Raw genomic sequence first — 22,583 nt, 5'->3', positions numbered from 1 at the left:
CAAGACTGTATAATTTCAAGAACTTTTAATAGGAAATATGGACTTGTCCCCCAATATTTTTAAAAGTCTCGTCGGATTTTGACGCTTGTCTAAATTTTATTGGCCGAAAGATTTTTTTAGATCTCGTCTACTCAGTCCAAGTTAGATGAGCTATTTTGAGAATATATTAAAATTTAAGACTATTTTTCACTTTCTATCTTTGAAAAGGGTTATTTTGGAAAAATTTTCATAAAAAAAATATATATATCCCATCAACGAATCAAAACCTTGAACCAACTTGTCAAATATGATACTTAAGTAATATCCAAGGGTATTTTTGGGATCTCACTTCTCACCCACCTTACTCAAACCACACACCTCTGCTTTTACTTGTTCCAGAGCCCACCAAACGTATTTTATAAAACTAAATGCAACCTTTTGACTTAATAGATTCTAAAAGCAATTGATGGTAGCAATGTTACCGATCCTAAGTTAAATATTTTTTCAATTTAAATTTTAAAATAATGAAAGTTAGCTCAACTTTCATTACAAAAGTAAGTGAAGATTACAAAATATGTCTAACTTTGAATCCGATCTCAATCGAAAACCGCAGTGTCTTTTGATAACGAGTTTTTCCCGAAACAAAATATGGTAGGCTTGAACTACTCAACGTTGTCTTAGATTGTGGGCGTACATGGTTGTCTTTTGTTATTGGATTATCCCATATTAGAGGTGGGCAAAAGAACCGACTAACCAAACCGGCCCGAAAATCGAATCAAAACCGAATATGTAGAATCTGGTTGGGAACCAATAGAAATCATAGGTTCGGAACATGTTTGTAATTTTCTTCACCGAAACCAGTCAAAACCCGAACCGAAACATAAGAAAACCCGAACCAGAACCAATTGTAATCTAGTCAAGAAACTAGTTTCAACCCTAATCGAAACGGATCATAAACCGATTTTGACTTTTATGTACTAAATCAAACCGGTTCTAGGTTTTAAACCGGTTTTTGCACCTCTACCGTTTTAAACCGATTTATGCTCCTGAACGTCATATAACTAGGCTTTATCCATTGGTCATACAAAACAAAAATTATATAAATACGTTTTAAACTGCTCTTTAAAACATCATTAACTTTCTATAAAAGTTCCTTGCAACAAAATGAACTTTATAGTTTATACTTTTTATATATACACAAAATTAATAATATTCCCAACTAATTACTTTCCCAGTATTAATTTCACTAATTTGTCTCACCCTCACTCTCTTTTGACCTATATAAACACACACGCACCCACCCTCAAAACCTGCATCAAACCTTTTTATTTTAACCTCAACCAGCAGCCATGGCCACGTCAGCCAACACCCCCACCACCCTCCTTTTAAAAAACCCTAGCATCCTCAAAACCCCAACCACCACCACCGGCTTCAACCCACTTCCGATCACACGCGCCACCAGACCCATCTCCATCAAATGCTCCCAATCCACCACCACCACCGTATCACCACCCACCCCTGCCGCCAGCCAAGACCGCCTCTTCAACTTCGCCGCCGGTCCCGCCACGCTGCCGGAAAACGTCCTCCGGAAAGCCGAATCTGAGCTTTACAACTGGTGTGGTGCCGGTATGAGTGTGATGGAGATGAGCCATAGAGGTAAAGAGTTTTTATCGATTATTGATAAAGCTGAATCAGATCTGAGGAAATTGTTAAACATTTCGGAAGATTACGCTGTTTTGTTCCTTCAAGGCGGTGCCACTACGCAGTTCGCGAGTGTCCCGCTTAATTTGTGTAAACCCGACGATCCGGTCGATTACATTGTGACCGGATCGTGGGGCGATAAGGCGTATAAAGAAGCAGCAAAGTTCTCAAAGCCAAGAGTGATTTGGAGTGGTAAAAGTGAGAAATATACGTGTATCCCATCTTTTGAAACATTGGATCAGACCGAGGATGCTAAGTACATTCACATATGTGCGAATGAAACCATTCACGGTGTCGAGTTTAAGGATTATCCTACGCCTAAGAACAAGGAGGGGATTTTGATTGCGGATATGTCTTCCAACTTTTGTTCGAAGCCGGTGGATGTTTCGAAGTTTGGGATTATATACGCGGGTGCTCAGAAGAATGTTGGACCGTCGGGTGTGACGATTGTGATTATTAGGAAAGACTTGATTGGGAACGCGCAGGAGATTACTCCGGTGATGTTGGATTACAAGATCCACGCGGATAATAAGTCGTTGTATAATACGCCGCCGTGTTATGGGATTTATATGTGTGGGTTGGTGTTTGAGGATTTGTTGGCGCAGGGTGGGTTGGTGGAGATTGAGAAGAAGAATGTGAAGAAGGCTCAGATTTTGTATGATGCTATTGATGGGAGTGGTGGGTTTTATCGGTCGCCGGTTGAGAAATCGGTTAGGTCTTTTATGAATGTGCCTTTTACGCTTGAGAAGTCGGAACTGGAAGGGGAGTTTATTAAGGAGGCTGCTAAAGAGGGGATGGTTCAACTTAAGGGGCATCGATCGGTTGGTGGGATGCGTGCTTCGATATATAATGCCATGCCTTTGGCTGGTGTGGAGAAGTTGGTTGCTTTCATGAAGGATTTCCAAGCTAAACATGGTTAAGTCCTGGTGGTGTTAGGGTTTGTTTTGTAGTGGTTTGTTGTTTGGTTCTGTTTTTGGTGTTTCTGTTATGTCATGTTACTATGTGTCTTGTTACTTTCTCTCTATATAAGTTGCTTGATACATCAAATGAATTGGATTTCAATAAGAACTGTATTATTGTAAGATGAGAATTGAGCAACAAGCCAGGATCCGATTTGCCTCGGAGGTTTAGGAAATTGATCTAGTCATCAAGCTCGATAATCTTCACAACCGAATCATCACCGACCTTTTGGCAAACGACGACACGATCATGTGGCTTGACCATGCCACTAGCCTTTCCATGGTCCAGGGCAATCTTTAAAATTGAGTCATTTGTTGCACTTGTTGACTCCGCCTGCCCCCAAAATGACAATATACAAAAAATAAGAAATCGTTTTAGAATTTTTAAGAATACAATTGTTGACATGAATGTTGTTGACATGAATGGTCGTGTGATTTCAAAACGGGTTTGGAAATTGGGATGAATCTCACCAGATGTCGAGGATCTGCAAGCATTGGAAAGAGGCCTCTAACGATGAGAGATTGTCTTGCCTGCATAATAACATCGTTTAGAAGCATAATAAATACTAGTGAATCACTAGAATTTAAAAATATACCTCAAGAACCGGTTAATGTCCATCTTAGTTGATTTGTTTTGAGACGAGGAATCACAACTGAAATCACAGGCATTGTTGGCCTATATTTTGCAATCAATCTGCAATATCATCCAAATATTGTATGAAGTTTTGAAAAGTTGAAATGCTACATCCGGATAACAAATGAAGATTCAGCCTAGTAAACATCAAGGGGTGGTGGCGTAGTTGGCTAGCGCGTATGTCTCATAGCTAAACAGTCTGAGGTCGAGAGTTCGAGCCTCTCTCACCCCATAATATTTTTTTTTTGGTTTAAAAATAGCAAAAAGAACTCATTGAAATATCATGTGAATTTTGTAACAATATACCTGGAAGCTCTCCCTGATGATGTGAAGCAAATGATAACTGAAGCTTTAACCTTAATGGCAGCACGCACCTTGATCAACAAAATAAGGAAAACATAAACATTAGTAGGCCCCTCAAAATATGAGAACGTTAAACTACAAACTTGTGCAAAATTAAGAGCCCGAAAAGGCTAAGTTGAATACCGCAGAAGAAGCGATAGATTCCATGTGGGACATAGGTTCTCCAACATGTCTGACAGTAGTTTTGAAGAATAAATCTTGGTTGAATACCTTCTCTGACTGCAAACAAAATTTATACAAGTTAAAAGTGTCCGGATATGTAATAATGGCATGACTGTATGAGGTTTACAAAAATCTACCTCTGCACAAATTTTACCAACAGTGGAGATGGTGTCAACAGGGTATAATCCTCTCAATGTCTCAGCACCTAGGATAATTGCATCACTACCTGAATCACAGTAAGAATATCAATAAATGCTGTAACAACTTTATTCATGATAGTTTGTATAATGATTGCGGTTTGATATTTCATATCCATTAACATATAATTATTATACGGTGAAAGTGAAAACACCCTTCAGTTGAACCTTAAAATATAAGAACATATATATTACACATAGGTGTGTAAACAAACCGATCATTCAATGTTCGGCAAAAAGTTCGTTTATGTTCATTTATTTCAAACTTTTTTTGTTAGTTATAGGAATGAACATGAACGCATTTCTCATTGATTCATTTATGTTCTTGAACGTTTACGTTCGTCCATTTAGTATCGTTTATGATCGTTCCTTTGCTTACATTTGTTTAAGTTCTTTCGTTTACAGTTTTAATATATTCATTTAACATTTTTAGGCCCATTACAATTTAGTCTAGCTTTAATAACATTTTAGACCCTACACATTGTTTTTCACGTTTCATTTTAATTGGTTTAGCTAAGTTATGTTCGTTCATCTACGATCAGTTTATGTTCGTTCGTTTAAATTCGTGATAGTTCATTTATATTGTTAACGAACGAACAAAAAGGATCGCAAACACACTCATTTTCTTAACGAACGAACACGAACAAGAAAACCTCGCTCGTTTGATTGTTTGTGTTTGATCAATTGTTCGTTAAAGTTAAACGAGCGGAACACAACAGACCTAATTATACAAAGTTATAAGCTTACCATCCAAAACGGCATTGGCAACATCAGTTGCTTCAGCGCGAGTGGGCCTCAAGTTGTCTGTCATGCTGTCCACAACCTGGGTGATTACTGCAGGTTTTCCAGCCATGTTACACTTGTAAACAGCTTGTTTTTGAAACAAAAACACCTAAAAACACAGAAACCGTAAAGTTGGGACTTGTTATCATTTGCACTGAGTGTACACTTAACGGTATAATAACGAAACGTACTTTTTCCGGAGGCAGATCTATCCCCAGAGTTCCTCGAGAAAGGATTATACCATCTGCTTCTTCTAGAATTTCATCAAAATTAGTTAAACCCTGAAAACCAGTTTAGACTGATGTAAGACATAAAAGGAGAGGCGATTAAATCACATGTAGCTTGAAAATTATAGCACTGTACTTCAGAATTTTCAATCTTTGCAAAAATCTGAGTTTGATTGAGATCACCCAATTTGGAGAGGTATTCACGAGCCTGAGTGAAAATACAAATAAACAAGATTAGTTTTATTAAACACACATATAACATAGTATAAAACGAGTGAAGGAAGTCTATATTGTTACGCACTCCCCATGTGCTTATTACCTGAAATTTGCAATGTATGTTAGATAAGAACTAGAATATATATAAGCATTTTATGAAGATACTTGTTTCCAAACAATTAAACAGCCAATCAATTATATAAAGAACTCCAACAAGCATACATATGATTTGACATAAATATTAGTGATCCAATATCACACATTGGTTGCTACCAAACGACCTTATAACCATAAGAATATTTAATAGAAACACAAAAGAAAGTTCACCTCCTTATCTTTATCAGTAAGAGCAGGAACATCAATACGGATTTGGGATACGTTTAAGGTGAATAGTGATCCAGATAAAGTGGCAGAATTCTTTATCAGACAAACAACATCCTCCCCTTTCACCTCCTTCACCTGTTAATCACGAAATTAAAAATTAATAGTTGCAAAAGTTTATTAAGAAACTTTATGTCTTAAGATATGTGAAATGCTCTTCAGTGTTGCCTTACCTCCAACCACACAGAAGTTGTTTCACTTCCCGTGAACAAATATTGGCCAATGAAAATAGTGTCACCAGTTTTCACAGCCTACAAAGAGTTGAGGTTAACAAGTTTTTATGTTATCATACCAGATGATCCTAACATACTTAACACGTTTACCTTTGAAAGCCCACTAAAATTTATTGGTAACAGATTTGAAGTGGCTTCTTTTTCTTTATCAGGTGTGAGGGTGACCAAGGTATCTTCCTCCAGAGAAATAGGACTCTCAGTTTTATTAACAACTTGCAACTCTGGACCAACAGTATCCAACAGCACCTGGTAAAAAGGACGTGAATAGTCTTACCATCATATTATGGTTCGGGAAATCCGTATATGTAAGGAATTCAATTCTACATTTTACAGGTGAAAGTGAAATTTGGATAGTTTTTCATTCTCTGTGTGCAGGAAACAAACTTACCGCACAAGGCTTTTTTGTACTCTTCATAGCGACCCTAAGGTTTTCCAGTGATTCTTGATGAAATTCAGTGTCACCCCATGAAAAATCAAACCGTGCCACTGCACAGACAGTATATGATTCAGAAAGAGCTTATTCAGTACCGTGACACATCTAATTAACACGGTAAATCCATCCCAAGGGAAAAATGACACATCTAGTAATTGCTATTCAAATATCTTTAATATAAACTTGTGACATAAGTCAGAAATCAAAATCTTGACAGTAAAGTCAAAATGCATCTCAGACGAACCCTAGCAATTTACACACTATAGAAAGTGAACATCACCTGACATTCCAGCCTCCAGGCATTTTGATATCGTCTCAACCGATCGAGATTTAGGGCCCAGAGTCCCAACGATCTTCGTCATAGCAGGAAAGAAGCTCTACGCAACAATAGTCAAAACATATTTGCTCATTACATTCACAAAATACAAAAAAAATACTCCCATAACAAGTAAGATCAAACAACATCACATAATAGCCACTCACAATTAGGCGTGAGCAATAACCGAACCGTTAATCAAAACCAAACCAAAAACCAACATAACCAAACTAAACCAAAATTAAGTGAAAGCTGACTAACTAAAAATCACTCATCGGTTTTTTTGTGTACCCTCAGTTAACCGAACCGAACTATTCATTTACAAATATATTTCTAGCTTTGATACCTCCGTTTCATGTATTTCATGTTTTATACCTCCATTTCATGTATTCAACCATAATCAAACGAACCGAAACCGACAAACTAACTGAATCTAACAGATTTCGGTGGATGATTTTGCAAAAACCGAATTTCGGTCTTCGGTTTCAGTGAATCCGAATAACCGATATATCCTCACTCCTACTCACAATCCTACTAATTCCTGAAGAGGTATGCACCAGCCCTAACATCGAGCGGGGCGGGTCAACCCACAAGATATAGACAAGAGGCTTGAAATCAAGATGTCATGAAGGCACAAAGCCAAAACCTATGCGCATGGCGCATATCACATATGCTCACGCATCACATATGCTCACGCACCATATATGCTCACGCATATCGCATCTGCGCGTGGCGCATATCACATATGCTCACGCATATCACATCTGCGCGTGGCGCATCCGCGCGTGTCGCATATCACATATGCCCACGCATCAAACATCTGCGCATGAAACATCTGCGCGTGAGAATAAAGAGAAGACCTCGCGCATCCTCAGGATAGACGCATATCACACATGCACATAATCAACCTCGTCCTTATCCAAATCAGGATAAGGACAACCCTGATTGTGCTCATCAGACAACCTTCCAGAAGGTATCCTTTAAGGAATAAAGAATATGCTGATGTTGACAGCTGCCAATGAAAGGTGGACAACTCAGCAAAACCCATGTGCTACCACGTGATTGCACATGGGTCAGGTGAAATACCTTTGTCAGAGAATAATCAATGAAAAAGCACCAGGTGTCCTAAGGACACGTGGCGCGAAGCAATAGGAGGAGGCCAAAAAGGCCCTAATGGGACCTGAGCCCAATGATTGGAAACCCTAACACTATAAATACCACACCACCTCTACAAGGGGAGGTAAGCAAGAAAATACACTCTAAATCCTTACTCACTCTCAGATTATTATTATCTTCTCCTACAATCTCTTATTCTCACACCGGAGGGTTACCCCAAAGAGGACCCCTCTGTCCCTTTCTGAGGGGTAAGTTTACGGTGCTGCTCATTTTGTAGGTGGAAGAATTCATACTCCGGAGAACCATCGGTGATATAGCACACTCATACCCAAGGAAAGTTGATCGTCTACCAGTGAGCCGATCCACGTTTCTTCATTGGCGCCATCACCTGTTACAACGGCAACAAAATCTCATCAGTTCTCTCTGAAAAACTTCACCATGGTTTCCGGTGTTCGAAACAGCGATCAAGTTCTGGAGGATAATGAGCTTGAGGATGTTAATGAGGGACAGCAGTTTCTGAGGGCGCCGCGTGATACTGCGCGCACCACCAGTAACCATCCCTTCATCACAACACCTCATAGCCAGACTGAAACTCCTCCAGACGATCTCACGTTCCAGAATCTGACTGGTGCAAAACAAAAAGGACCAATGGGTCCAGAAGTTGAAACCAATGACCCTAAAGAATGGCTCATAAACGAACAACGGCGTTTAATGGACAAGTACAATGAGCTGGTCAAACACAAAAAGTTAGCCGACTTAACACAAAGGCTCGCATTTGATAAGCAAACCATTCAGGGAATAACAAAAAGGGCGCGCGCGCCGGAAGATGGTCACTCTGTTCAAACCGAACATGCTGATTTTAGTGATGAAGTGCACAGCATGAGGAAGACGCGAGATACTCATGCAGGAGGCTCACAGCTCCGCGCGCACATGAACATGGCGCCTGGAGCCAAAGCCGATCTGGATCTGTACACACCGTACAACCTACCAGCGAGAGGGCAAGTGGACGTAACCACACCGTACAGGCCAGCCATCTTGGTGAAGCATTCAAAATTCACTGAGCGCATCGCGAAGGCTCCCATTCAACACAAAACCAAGATGCCAAGTGGGTTGGGCAAGTACGATGGTACAACAGATCCAGACGATTTCTTACAAGGTTTTTACAACACTGGAAACCTAGAAAGCTGGATGATGCCAACATGGTGTCACATGTTTGCTCGCTGCCTCACGGGCGCGGCGCGTGTCTGGTTCGAAAGCTTGCCGACCGGACAAATCGATGGGTTCGAAGAGCTATTGGAGAAGTTCCAGGCTCACTTCGTACAGCAGCGCATACACACGCGCGACCCCGATGACATCATGCACTGCGTGCGCAGGAATGATGAAACAATTGAAGACTACATAACCGTTTCAACCAGGAATCTCTTGCAATTGGAGGTATCACTAAGCAACTCTTGCGCGTGGCCTTTATACAAGGTGCGCGCAGTGATCAACTCCGCAGAGCTCTCGTAAGCAGAGATGGCATGCCAACCACTTGGGCCAAGCTAATGGAAGCATCGCGAGTCTTCGCGCGAAATGAAAAACAAATTGCCCAAGATAGAGCAAGAGACAGAGGGCATCAAGCAGAAGCACCGCGCAACAACGAAAGGAGGGGCAAACAAAACTCTGTATGGTCCAGGTTGCAACAAACCAGTTTTTCTCCCGCAGAAAAGCAGGCGCAACCAAGTTCACCCCAGCCCCAAAAAGACATTCATAATCGCGGAGAGGGTGACAAGAGGGAAGGCGGCAGAGAGCCTAACAGACCTCTACCAAGAATATGGACTCCCCTCACTAAAACGCCTTCACAAGTGTTAAGCACAGAGAATGTCCAGTTTAAAAGCCCCAAGCCACTACACTATAAGGGACCACCAAACAGTGGCAAGTATTGTGAGTTTCACAAGTCCACAGGGCACAACACCGATGCATGCCACCATTTGAAGGATGCGATTGAAAGAGATGTGAAATCAGGCAAGTTGGCTCACCTGGTGAAAAACCCAAGACCAGAGAATGAACAACCAGATGGAGCCTCAGCCAGTAAAAAGTTCAAAAGAATCTGTGTAGCCGAGGGAGGAAGGCTGGGGCAAAGATCGAGAAAGAGAAGCGCGCAAGTCCAAGGAGATTGGCGCGAGCAACAAGTAATCTTCCCAAGAATCAGAGGAGGCCCGTCTATCAGCAGTCCTCTAGTCATCACTACACACATTGCTCATTATGAGGTGTCAAAAGTCCTGGTGGACACCGGCAGTGAATCAGACATCATGTATGAGCAATGTTTCAGGAAGTTGGATCCAGCAGATCAAGCAAGGCTCGAAATTGTGAATGCACCAATCTCGGGTGTTTCAAATGAAATTATTCACCCCTAGGTCAGATACAATTTGAACAAACTATGGGGGATGAGAAACACAAGCGAGCTGAAATTGTCAACTTCTTGGTCTTGCCCACCACTTCATGCCACAATATGATCTTGGGTAGAGGAACGATTGCCCAATTCAACGCCATACTGTCGCCAGCGCACGGCGCGTTGGGGTTCCCAACACCAACAGGTGTAACATTTGTATACCGAGATCATTTGTGCGCAGTGACAAGTATACCGCGGGAAGGGAGAATGAAACTTCCAATGGCAAACAACGCGCCAAAGGAATGGATTCTTAACCCAAAATTCCCAGAGCAAACAATCACAATTGGAGCTACGATATCAGACGACACAAGGTTGAGAATGAAAAGATTGCTCACAACGTATATGTCGGTGTTCGCGTGGCAACATTCTGATCTGACTGGGGTTCCGCGAGACCTGGCGCAACATTCTCTCAACACGTTCAAGTCTGTAGAGCCAATTGCTCAAAAGAAGAGAGTCATGGGGGATGAGAAGGCAAAGGCCATGAATGAGCAAGTAGAGGATCTACTGCGCGCAAACATCATCCGCCCAATACGATACCAGACATGGGTAGCCAATCCTGTGATGGTAAAGAAGAGCAACTGGTCATGGAGGATGTGCATTGACTTCAAGGACCTCAACAAAGCATGTCCAAAAGATTGTTACCCCCTCCCAAACATTGACGCGAAGGTGGACTCTGTGGCGCCATTTAAGCTCAAATGTTTCCTGGATGCCTATAAGGGCTATCACCAAATTCAAATGGCACCACAAGATGAGGACAAGACTGCCTTCAGAACTGACAAGGGTGTTTTCTGTTACACAAAAATGCCCTTTGGTTTGAAGAATGCAGGAGCCACTTACCAAAGACTCATGGATGCGGTTTTCAACGAGCAAATTGGAAGAAACCTAGAAGTCTACGTGGATGATTTGGAGATTAAAAGCAGGGAGGAAAAACAAATGCTCAAAGACATCGAAGAAACCCTTTGGCGCCTAAAGGAAGTAAACATGAAGCTCAACCCGAGCAAATGCACATTCGGCGTAGAAGAAGGGAAATTTCTAGGTGTAATGGTCACCAAGGATGGTTTCAAGGTGAACCCAGAGAAGGTGGAGGCTATCCTTGACATGCCCTCACCATCCACCATGAAAGAAGTTCAAAAGTTGAATGGTAGATTGGTATCAATCAATAGGTTCCTGGCGAACCATGCAAGCAAATCTACCCCATTTGTTAACACATTGAGAAATTGCTTAAAGAAAAGCCAATTCAAGTGGACGCCTGAGGCCGAGCAAGCTTTCAATGAGATAAAAGAATGTCTGATAAATCTGCCCGCGCTCACAGCTCCACTTCCTGGTGAAACTTTCGTTGTACCTGTCAGCAGGAGAGCGCGCCATTGGCGCAGTGTTGTTGGTGGATCGCAAGGGAATCCAAACACCAATCTATTATGTAAGTCGGGTGCTGACAGATCCTGAGACGCGCTACTCCATCATGGAAAAGTTAGTTTTATCACTAACGCATGCGTCGCGCAAGCTTCACAGATATTTCAATGGTCATCCTATTGAAGTCCTGACTGGTTACAACATCCAGCAAGTCTTGCGGCGTCCCGCGCTCTCAGGAAGGCTGACAAAATGGGCGCTGGAATTAGGAGAGCACACGATCGCCTATAAGCCCCGTCCAGCAATAAAGGGACAAGTCTTAGCTGATTTCATCGCAGAAATCCCCGAATGAAAAATTGAAGAGGCTCAGCGCGAAGTAGACCCTCCGCAGGCCAATAATGAAGAAAATGTTTGGAGATTATTCACTGATGGAGCTTCAAACAACGAGGGGTCCGGCACAGGCCTCAAATTGGTGGATCCAGAAAATCATGAATATACTTACGCAATCAGGTTGGATTTCAAGAGCACCAACAATGAAGCTGAGTATGAAGCCCTGCTGGCTGGCCTGCGCATCGCGCACAAGTTCGGAGTTAAAAAGCTAGAGGCCCATGTTGATTCATACTTGGTAGCAGCACAGGTCAATGGCCTTTATGATGCCAAGGAGAACACTATGCCTCTGTATATAGAGCAGGCAAAGAAGCTCACCGAGCAATTTGACTTCTTCAGAATCATACATATTCCGCGCAGTGAAAACAAGTCCGCCGACGCGCTGAGCAAGATGGCATCAACCAGCTTCGATCACTTTGGCAAAGATGTCAGGGTGGAAGTAATGAGCAACCCGTCAGTGGGAGCGAAGTCTGTCCTTGTAATTCATACGACACCTTCATCATGGATAACTCCATTAATGGAATTCTTGAAGGAAGGAAAGGTACCGGACGATCGCGCGCAGGCGAGGAAGATAAGACACAAGTCGCAGAACTACGAACTGCTTGATGGTACATTATATCGACGCTCTTATCTTGGACCGCTCATGAAATGCCTGGATGCCGAGGAAGCAAGCTATGTGATCAAAGAGATACACGAAGGAATCTGTGGAATACATGCTGGCCCGCGCATGGTGGTGGCCAAGGCAATGAACGCAGGTTACTATTGGCCAGGCATGTACTTGGACGCGTTAAAAGAGATCCAAAAATGCAAGGCGTGTCAGAGCTATGCGCCAAACACCATGCGGCCAAAGAACAACCTGATTCCAGTGACCTCCGCATGGCCTTTCCACAAATGGGCAATCGATATTGTGGGTCCCTTACCACAAGCGCAGGAGCGAGTAAAGTTTTTGGTAGTGGCAGTAGACTATTTCACAAAATGGGTTGAAGCCAAGCCACTAGCAAAAATCACAGCCGAGGCGATGAAGCAATTTATTTGGAGCCACATCATATGCCGTTTTGGCCTGCCCTTGGAAATTGTGAGCGACAATGGCAAACAATTCACTGACAGGAAGATATCCAGCTGGCTCAAGGAATTGCGCATCAACCAAATCTTCACTTCAGTATACCACCCTCAGGGGAATGGCCAAGTGGAGCGCGCGAACCAAAGCTTGCTGAATGGGCTGAAGAAAGGTTGGAGGGAGAATCCCATTCATGGGTCGAGGAGCTACCTAATGTCCTGTGGGCGCACAGGACATTAAGCAAAACCAGCAATGGCGAATCCCCGTTCAGCCTAACCTATGGAACGGATGCTATGATTCCAGCAGAGATTGGATGCCCATCCCATAGAGTGCTCATGAAGAAAAAGATGGATAACGAGCGCGAAAGGAGGTTGGATCTCAACTTACTTGAAGGGCGCAGAGAGGCGGCTATCATCAGTGAAGCCAAATACAAGAAAAAACTAGAAAAATATTACAATCAGTGCGTGAAAGAATGCCACTTCAAGAAAAATGATTTTGTCCTTCGGAACAACGAAGCTAGTCGCGCGATACCCCCGGGAAAGATGTCCCCCAACTGGGAGGGACCTTATCAAGTCTCGGAAGAATTGGGAAAAGGCGCATACGCTTTAAAAGATTTGAATGGAAAGAAGATCCCGCGCGCATGGAACGCAGCACAGCTTAGAAAATGTTTCATGTAAAAATTGTCAAGTTTGTAATCAAGGCTTTTTAAGCCATTATGAATAATGATAAGCGCTATTTTCTCTTAATGTGTGTTCTATTACCTTTTGCATACATGTTTCACACTTCCCTTTATTAATTTTGAGCAATATGACAACATTATATTGACATCAAAACTAAAAATAAAACGAAGTAAAACATACATGCGCGAGCTCCAAGCTCAAACGCGTTAACGAGTTTTAACTCTAAAACGTCATGGCCTTAGCCCAATAATATGAGCCTTAGCTCAGGGCCTCAGCCCAATAATACGAGCCTTAGCTCAAATTACTCACAACATCCATCCTACATGCTGCGCAGCTAGACCATAAAAATACCTAAACACAGCTAAGGCAAAGCACATGCCAAAACATAGTTGTTAAGGTCTCAGGTCGAGGTCGCGCATGAGATTGTAATGGATATCAGAGTAACACATACTGACATAAAGGCTAAAAAACTCATAATTCCCTATAATAAATGCGCGATAACGTCGCGCAAAAGAGGAATAACGAAATGCCAAAGCACGTGTCAACATATTCAGAATATCGCAAAATAACTTGAAATATGACAAGGATTAAGTAAAATAATTTCCTTACAACCTTGTTCAAATTTCAATGTGCAAGCATATCTTATATTCAACAAGCAAACACATGCAATATAAAGAGATGAATTGGGAATGCGCAAGATGCGAATAAGGGGAAAACAAAATTTCATTCCAAAACATAGAAGTTTACAAATTTACAAAATGATGAGATACAAACTACAAATAAAAAAAAAAAAACATGAAGGGCTTCTCAAGTCTCTATATCAACATCAGCCTCTTCATCGCCCTCATCATTACCTCCCTCAGCATCTGGCGCAGCCCGCTCCTCATCATCTCCAAACTGACCATAGTCAAGCTGTTCGTCTTGAATGGAGTCGTCTTCTATCACGATAGTGTCAGGAGCGGGTCCTTTGGCCACGCCAGAGCCGCTAGCAGAGGCAGCATTGCCCGCGCCATCATCGCTGCCACCAGCCCCTTTACACTCGTCAAGTAATTTCTTTAGCGCGCCGAGATCGGGCTGGTCAGCAAGCGCGGCTATCTGCAAGTCACAAGGAAAAGTATGAGTACAAAAGACCAGGAGAATAAGTCAAGGTAAACTCATTAAGGTTAAAATACCTGCTCAAGGATGGGAATGGGAGTATTCAAATACTTCTCCCCCACCTCGGCCATGTCAGCGCAGACAACGTCGAGCTGATAAGGGTAGTCGGATGGGTTCTTCTTCAGCATGCTATATTCACAGCCATCCTTAAACCCTTCAGCTCGACCCACCAAGCGCGACGCAGCATTGCAATCCATCACAAGGGTCTGAAACTCGTCTGAGTATTTCATCGCATAAGCGCAACGAGTCATACCCTGTGAGACTAGCCATTGGCGATCCTGCGCGAGGGAAGAAACAGACGTCTCAAGAGCAGGAATCTGAGAGTTTAACAACTCAACAGTTTCCTTGGTCTGTTTTAGCTCTTCTCTGTTGGACGCTGCCGCCGCCAAGGCCTCATTCCTTTCCGCTCGCGCAGCATCGAGCTCTTCGTTGTTTGACGCTGCTATCGCCAGGGCTTCATCCTTTTCTGCCCGCGCAGCTTCGAGCTCTTTCTTCAGACGCGCAACCTCACTCTCTAATAAAGATTTGTCAGTGATAGCCTGCACAAGAGTTTGATCACGTGCCTCTGCCTCTAGCTCCAAATCACGCGCTCGCCGCGCATACCTGGCTGCATCCGCCTCTGCCGCCTGCAACTTCTCCCGCGCAGCCTGCAGCTCATGCCCGCGCTTCACAAAAGCAGCGTTGGCACTTGCTCGGTTCTCGCTGAGTTCTGCTTGGAGTTTCTCAGCTCTCTCTCGAGCGTCAGAAAGATTCCAAGCAGAAAACTTAGCCTCTTGCTTGGCCTCCACAAGAGCATCACGCACTTTTACATAGTCATAGCGAAGCTCTTGGGAGGCAGCAAAGAACGCTGACCCAGCGAAAAGATGGTCGTTGAGCAAGTCCACGCGGGCGCGCTCCTCCTGAAACCTCCTTTCAGCTGGAGGCACAGAGTGAGCCCAGAAGTCTTCACACACACCCATGGACTGAAATGAGCTATCCTCAATAATATTCCATCTCGGGCGGTATATGTGATCGGCTTCCTGCAAACACAAAGCAACGTTCTAGTCATCTAAACACTAATATGGAAGTCCGCACAGCGGAGCAAAACGAACTTATACCTGCGAGGAGCAAGCAGAAAAGTCAGCGCCAGCCCCACGAGAAGGCTGCGCCACGTAATCTCGTGGCGCTACAGGGCTTGCGCGGCCGCCATCGGAGTCTTCAAAATGGACCTCATCTTCCTCTGTAACAGGCCTTTTCTCCTGCGACTTGGAAAAATCAAAACCAGTCTCGCGAGGAGGGCTGCGCGCAGGAGGAGGTGAGGGAGGTCTCGACGCCGCTAGATCAGCGCGTAAAATAGTCTCCTGCTCCTTAGTAATCCCAATAAGAGGAGATTCAGTGCTTGTCGGAGCAGGAGCAGAGCTAACGGCGCCGGCGCCGGCGCCAGCAGTGCCGCCAGCAGCTTGCGTGCCAGCTATAATTCCTATGAAAAAACCAACAAGGAGAAATGATTCATGACTTGATCTAAAAGAAAAAAGTCAGAAAATCAAAGCGCAATATATACCTTGGCGCACCGCCGTCCGTGAGTCGAACATCGCCATGAAGTCCATTTTCCCACTTTTCGAGGGTAAAACAGGGGACTTCAAAGTAACCTTCGGCGCAGCCTCGGTACCTTGTTGCGCCTGAGGTTGATCCACCAAGGTCGCCGGCTCTACAAACATTTGAGTGAGCAAAGATTCATTAATAACTCTATCGGAATCACGCTCATAAAACCACAAAATATAAACAAAGTATACCTGTTGGAGAAGAGGAAACAGCAGGCGCAGCGCCGCTTCCCTTGTCCGCCGCGCGAAGAGATGAGGTGGCGGCACCATACCTCGTGTGGACAGGAGGACTGCCCACACCTCGAGGCAAATAAGACAAGGAAAACTTGGAGGTAAACCCCTTGGTTTTCTCAAGTCCCTTCGCTTGAGTAGGAGGATCCTGAGCAACAGGGGCATCATTTTTCTTCTGTTTTTTACTGGCCCCTGCGCCAGTTTTGCCTTTAGCTTTGCGCTTGAGTTGTGGCGCCTCAGCTTCTTCCTCCACCTCCTCTTCTGCGAGCTCTAGCTCATAGTTCTCGAGCGCATCTACAAAACGTGCAACAGAAATGTTAACCAAGTTTGGTATTATAAAGGCATAAGCATAAGTACAAAGGCTTACCAGGCGCGTCGCTGTCAAAGCAAAATCCCAAATCAACAGGGATGAACATATCGTCAAAGCGATCGGGGAAAGCAACTTCCCCAGCGCCCAGCGCGACAGAGCCACCCTCCATATGCTCATCATAGGCGGCGTGGACGTATTCCTTGCTTACTGCATAAAACAAGGCAAATGATATCAGCAAAACGAATTATATTCGCGCAGAAATAATGCAATGAGCTAATAACTCACATAAGCCATCAACTTGAATGACAGGCTCAGTCGCGCTGTCGGTCCACCTCTTGCTCATACCAACCCCCACCAGCGCCTCCTCGCAAATATTCTTGGCGGGGGATGGTTCAGCAGTCAACTTATTAACCCATGCGCCAGTTGTTTTAAGAACATTTTCATCCGCGGGCGCAGAAGTGATCGCGCGCATGGTCATGCGGATGGGAATCACACCAGCCTTAATATAAAAAAATTTCTCAGACCAGTCATGAAGGCTTTTAAAAGAAACAGTGCAGCACTTAACCTTCTGACTGCGAGGAATGAATGAGAACCAAGAATCTTGGATTTTTGGCTTGTAAAAATATTGAAAGCGCCGAGGGGTGGGCTCCTCGCGCTGAGCTTTGCACATGAACTCAAAATGAGTCATTCGCACAAGTCCAAAAGGATGGACTTGGGATATGTGAATCCCATGAAATTGAAACAGCGCACCCATAAACCTTGTCATCGGGAGACGAAGGTTACAGTGAGTGAAAAAATGGCAGTATAAGGAGATATAGCCGGTGGGCGGATCCGCCGCCGTTTGCCCGGCCGCCGGGAGCATACAGCCGTACTCAGGGAGAAAACCCTGAGAGGCGATGAGACTGTCAAAGTCAGACTGTTTCAGTTTGCAGGGAATCTCATTCCATCTTTTCACTGTTTTGCCCTTCCCCACCTCCTCCGACGAGGCCTCGGCAGCCCGTTTTCTCTTGCCGGTCTTCTTCAAAGTGGACACGACTAATGATTTTATACGGCGTTTGCTGGGGGAGATTGTGGTGTCTGGGTTATCAGACATACAACTGTGAATCAAACAGCGGTTACTTCAAGAACGGAAATCTGGAAGCAAAAGACAGGCTCTTAATCGGAATGAAAATGGAAGGAAAGAAAAAGCTCTGAAATAACAATGAAGATGAAGAATAACAACTCAAAAGGCTTGCTTTTATAGGCCCAGGAGAGAGAAAGAAACAGGTACTGATCAGAGTTCACGCGCCCCCACTCGCAGGTGCAGGCCAACACGAGCGCGACACGTGTTCCTGACACTGTGTGAGGGGACATGAAAGGGAACGAAACAGGTACAGATCAGAGTTCACGCGCCTCCACCCGCATGTGCAGGCCAACACGAGCGCGACACGTGTTCCTGACACTGTGTGAGGGGACATGAAAGGCAACTGTAGCACCTCGAGCACACGAAAAGTCTGACACATGTCTCCATCTCTGACGCGTGTCAGCACCAACCAACCACGTACATGGACGATTCATTTCAACCAAAAGGATAGAATTTCGCGCAACGATGAGAAATAAAAAAGAAAAGACAAACCCAATTAAAAGAGCAAACTATTAAGTCTAATATCTATCTTACCTCGCTCACGCGAGACAAGACAAACATTAGACTGGGGGGGCTTGAAGAGGTATGCACCCGCCCTAACATCGAGCGGGGCGGGTCAACCCACAAGATATAGACAAGAGGCTTGAAATCAAGATGTCATGAAGGCACAAAGCCAAAACCTATGCGCATGGCGCATATCACATATGCTCACGCATATCACATATGCTCACGCATCACATATGCTCACGCGTATCACATGCTCACGCACCATATATGCTCACGCATATCGCATCTGCGCGTGGCGCATATCACATATGCTCACGCATCATATATGCTCACGCATATCACATCTGCGCGTGGCGCATCCGCGCGTGGCGCATATCACATATGCCCACGCATCAAACATCTGCGCAAGAAACATCTGCGCGTGAGAATAAAGAGAAGACCTCGCGCATCCTCAGGATAGGCCCATATCACACATGCACATAATCAACCTCGTCCTTATCCAAATCAGGATAAGGACAACCCTAATTGTGCTCATCAGACAACCTTCCAGAAGGTATCCTTTAAGGAATAAAGAATATGCTGATGTTGACAGCTGCCAATGAAAGATGGACAACTCAGCAAAACCCATGTGCTACCACGTGATTGCACATGGGTCAGGTGAAATACCTTGGTCAGAGAATAATCAATGAAAAAGCACCAGGTGTCCTAAGGACACGTGGCGCGAAGCAATAGGAGGAGGCCAAAAAGGCCCTAATAGGACCTGAGCCCAATGATTGGAAACCCTAACACTATAAATACCACACCACCTCTACAAGGGGAGGTAAGCAAGAAAATACACTCTAAATCCTTACTCACTCTCAGATTATTATTATCTTCTCCTACAATCTCTTATTCTCACACCGGAGGGTTACCCCAAAGAGGACCCCTCTGTCCCTTTCTGAGGGGTAAGTTTACGGTGCTGCTCATTTTGTAGGTGGAATAATTCATACTCCGGAGAACCATCGGTGATATAGCACACTCATACCCGAGGAAAGTTGATTGTCTACCAGTGAGCCGATCCATGTTTCTTCAATTCCAAATCCACACCAATTCCAGACATAATTAGAGTCCAACACACTAAAACTCAACTCAATCCGAACCGATAATCAATTTCATTACTAAATCAGGCAAGCAGCATTAAAATCAACTAAACTAGTAATCAGATTCGCTTGAACACAATAAATAACCGTAAACTAATCTCAAAAACTCATCTAGTAGCCTTACTAGTTCAAACTCACAACGATCATAAACACAAGTAGTACAAATCAATACAGCAGTGATTAAATAGATGACTTACAGGCTTCGAAGGCTCGAGAATTGAAGCCATGCGGATCGGTTCCTCGAGAAGCAAGTGATGCGAATGCATTTTGCGGATTAAGATCTAAAACCACTACGAGTTGTTGTAATAATAATAATATTATTAATAGCAGATTGCAGAGGCTTTGGTTTGCTTTAGCTCAGATTGTGGATGGAAAACCGTCGCCGAATGGAAGTCTAGATCAACGGGAAGTGAGAGGTGACAGGGTGGAAGTTGGTGAGTGTAGAGTATGGTACAAGTGGTTATGTGGAATGTACAAGTAGTTGATGCGTTGTTGAGAGTTGTTTTGGAATAAAGGTCAGGTCAATGATGGTCACGGCGCCACGTGGATTACACGTCTTATCGCGGAAATCTGGTCCCACCACCAGATTGTTTACTTTCGGACAGTCACGTGCCAAGTGGAAAAACCAAAAAAGTAATGCGGCTCTTCAAGCTTAATTTGTGCCGTAGGGGCGTCAAAATTTTATTTAAATAAAAATAAAAACAAAACAAAATTAGAAGAACTTGAAAGTTGAATCGTACGTAACTAGAAAATTTAGTCGAATTGTGAATTTGGTTTTTGGTTTCGTATTTCGTAAATCTTGTTTATTTGGACTATCAAACTATAGAGGTATGGTAATAAAAAGCTCCAAATACCCATAAAAGAGTATATGCGGGTCATCCAGGACTTCCTCAGAAGTCACCCGCAGGACGTCCTCATCACCCGCATAACTCGGTTTAGAGGGAAGATAGCGAAAAGCTCTAATGATCATGAAATAAGATCCGCAGGTCATCTAGGATTCCTTCAAAAGTCATCCGCAGAATGTCTCAATTATCCGCATAATTCAATAAAGACATGACACAAAAGTATAAAATGGATGAGAATCCTCAAACACGGAATGACGACAGGCTAACATCAGCAAAGCAGTTGTAACTAACTTTCTTCTAAAACTTCTAAAAGGTTTATACAATTATTCTCTCGTGAAGAGAACGTGAGAAACCCAGATTTAGGTATAGATTTAGTTTTTTCCGGTATTTTTCTTGTATAGATTGGGTTTTTTAAGGGGTTGCACTTTTAAGGGTATTTTTAAGGTGTTTTTCGAGTACTTTCATGTATAGATCGGGTGTATGAAAAACCCAGATTAAGGTATTGGAAAAACCGGTTTCGGGTATAGAACCGGTTCGGGTTTTCGGGTATTACCGAATACAAATCGGGTCCGGTTCGGGTATGGGTTTTGGTACCGAAATGCATACCCTATCCGTATCCTACGAGTAGGGTCGGGTAAGGATTCAGATATTAAAAACCTGGATATAAAAAATCGGTTCATGTTTTTTTTTCAGGTCCGGTTTCGAGTTCAGTTTTTTTGTGCAACTCTAGTAGCTTGTCAATTCAAGCCCAATAATAATTTTAGTAGCCCATTCAAGCTAAACTTTTGCTTTCCCCAACTAATCAAGCCCAAAATACTCTGTCGTGTTATACACGCGTTTGGTATTGCGAGTGCCACACCCATCCAAACATTATACAATTACTTTCATCAATATTTCGTCTAGTAACCTCCGTGACCAAATTTCCCATCGCTTTCACGCGCCTTCACACGCAACACAACACATAATAATCAGTCACAAACGTAACGTGTGTCTTCATTCAACCTGCAACAACTCCTCAACCATGGCGGACTACGACTCAACCAAGCCTACGAATCCATTCACTTCGATCATCTCTAAGTTCACTAACCTTCTTGCTAACTTCCGGTTTCCACCGCCGCCGGTGAAGGTAGAAACTGAAGCCGGAAAAACGGTTGTTCGCGGCGGCGGAGGAGAAACCGGTGACGGTTAGGTTTGGTGAACCGCGTCCGACGACGGTGACTCTGTTGAAGCTTGAATCGAAAGAGGTGGACAAGGAAACTAAACCTGCTGTTCTCTGGCAGGTATACATGTCTTGTTAATATTAATAATATTGTTAATAATATTGTTGATTATTAAACCCTAATTATTTACTTTGCTGTTTTCTCTTGATATTTTGAATCAATAATTTCAACTGTAGGTGAAATGTTTTCATGAGTTTTAGTGACTTAGGGTGAACGTAATGGGCGACAAGTGGTGGGTTTGTCGGGCGATAATGGGCTACAACACTGCCCCCAGGCGATAAGTGTGGGTGGTGGGTGTGTGGGGGGGGGCAGAGATTTGTCGCCGACTCGCTAGGTGTATGTTTGAAGATAATAATAAAAAATTAAAAAGGGGGTGACAACACCACTATACCCCTAAAATAAAAATCGCACCTCTGCTTAGTCGAAAATCCCCCCATTTTGTAGCCCTTCACTACACATAGTCTTACTAGTCAAATTTCGTGTGAGTTTTGTGTATGAAATGGCAGGTATTCATGTCTATTATTGTTTACTAAACCCTAATTATGCAGTTTGCTGTATTTTTTCCTTAATTTTTTGAATCATTCGTTAAATTCAACTGAAGTAGAGAATTTTTCGTATCAGTTGATAGTTGGATTCATAGTGTTCGAACACAGTGTGCACTAGGGATGAGATCAGTACCATAGGTACCGGTGCTAAAATTACAGATACTAAATCTAAACAAAACAAAACAAAACAAAACTGAGTGCCGAATACCGTACTGAAGTTATCGGTACAATTCAAGTACCAAATAGGTAAAATCAGTACTAAATACTATATGTGTTAGGCGGTTAGGCCATTTCTTAGTAGGGATGAGAATCGGTACCAAATATCG

At 43.4% G+C, this 22,583-nt stretch overlaps 1 protein-coding gene and 1 pseudogene across 2 annotated transcripts; one reads left to right on the top strand and one right to left on the bottom strand.

The window, feature by feature from the left end:
• Nucleotides 1-1,288: 1,288 nt before the first annotated feature.
• LOC143556696 (phosphoserine aminotransferase 2, chloroplastic-like) lies at nucleotides 1,289-2,693 on the top strand. Its single transcript, XM_077045960.1, has one exon. It carries the CDS (start codon nucleotides 1,329-1,331, stop codon nucleotides 2,598-2,600), a length of 1,272 nt encoding a protein of 423 aa, XP_076902075.1. The 5' UTR covers nucleotides 1,289-1,328; the 3' UTR covers nucleotides 2,601-2,693.
• Nucleotides 2,694-2,751: 58 nt separating this feature from the next.
• On the bottom strand, nucleotides 2,752-20,348 carry LOC143556687 (pyruvate kinase 2, cytosolic-like; annotated as a pseudogene). Its single transcript, XR_013139417.1, has 14 exons — nucleotides 19,845-20,348; nucleotides 6,549-6,645; nucleotides 6,224-6,321; nucleotides 5,926-6,081; nucleotides 5,776-5,853; nucleotides 5,549-5,680; nucleotides 5,142-5,324; nucleotides 4,970-5,059; nucleotides 4,743-4,887; nucleotides 3,936-4,024; nucleotides 3,760-3,855; nucleotides 3,580-3,647; nucleotides 3,111-3,333; nucleotides 2,752-2,973 (listed from the first exon to the last, which is right to left on the bottom strand). The product of XR_013139417.1 is annotated as a pyruvate kinase 2, cytosolic-like (transcript).
• Between the last annotated feature and the right edge of the window lie 2,235 nt (nucleotides 20,349-22,583).

Source organism: Bidens hawaiensis, unplaced genomic scaffold (genome assembly GCF_021521415.1).
Source record: "Bidens hawaiensis isolate Kalapana, Puna unplaced genomic scaffold, B.hawaiensis_p1.1 tig00001035_1, whole genome shotgun sequence".
Classification (NCBI taxonomy): domain Eukaryota; kingdom Viridiplantae; phylum Streptophyta; class Magnoliopsida; order Asterales; family Asteraceae; genus Bidens; species Bidens hawaiensis.
The sequence above is the reverse complement of the archived record's forward strand: the minus strand, read 5'-3'. Positions and strand labels throughout refer to the sequence as shown.

What these genes read in the sequence shown, in the direction of transcription:
- LOC143556696 (XM_077045960.1), top strand. Translation starts at nt 1,329, where the DNA reads ATGGCCACGTCAGCCAACACCCCCACCACCCTCCTTTTAAAAAACCCT.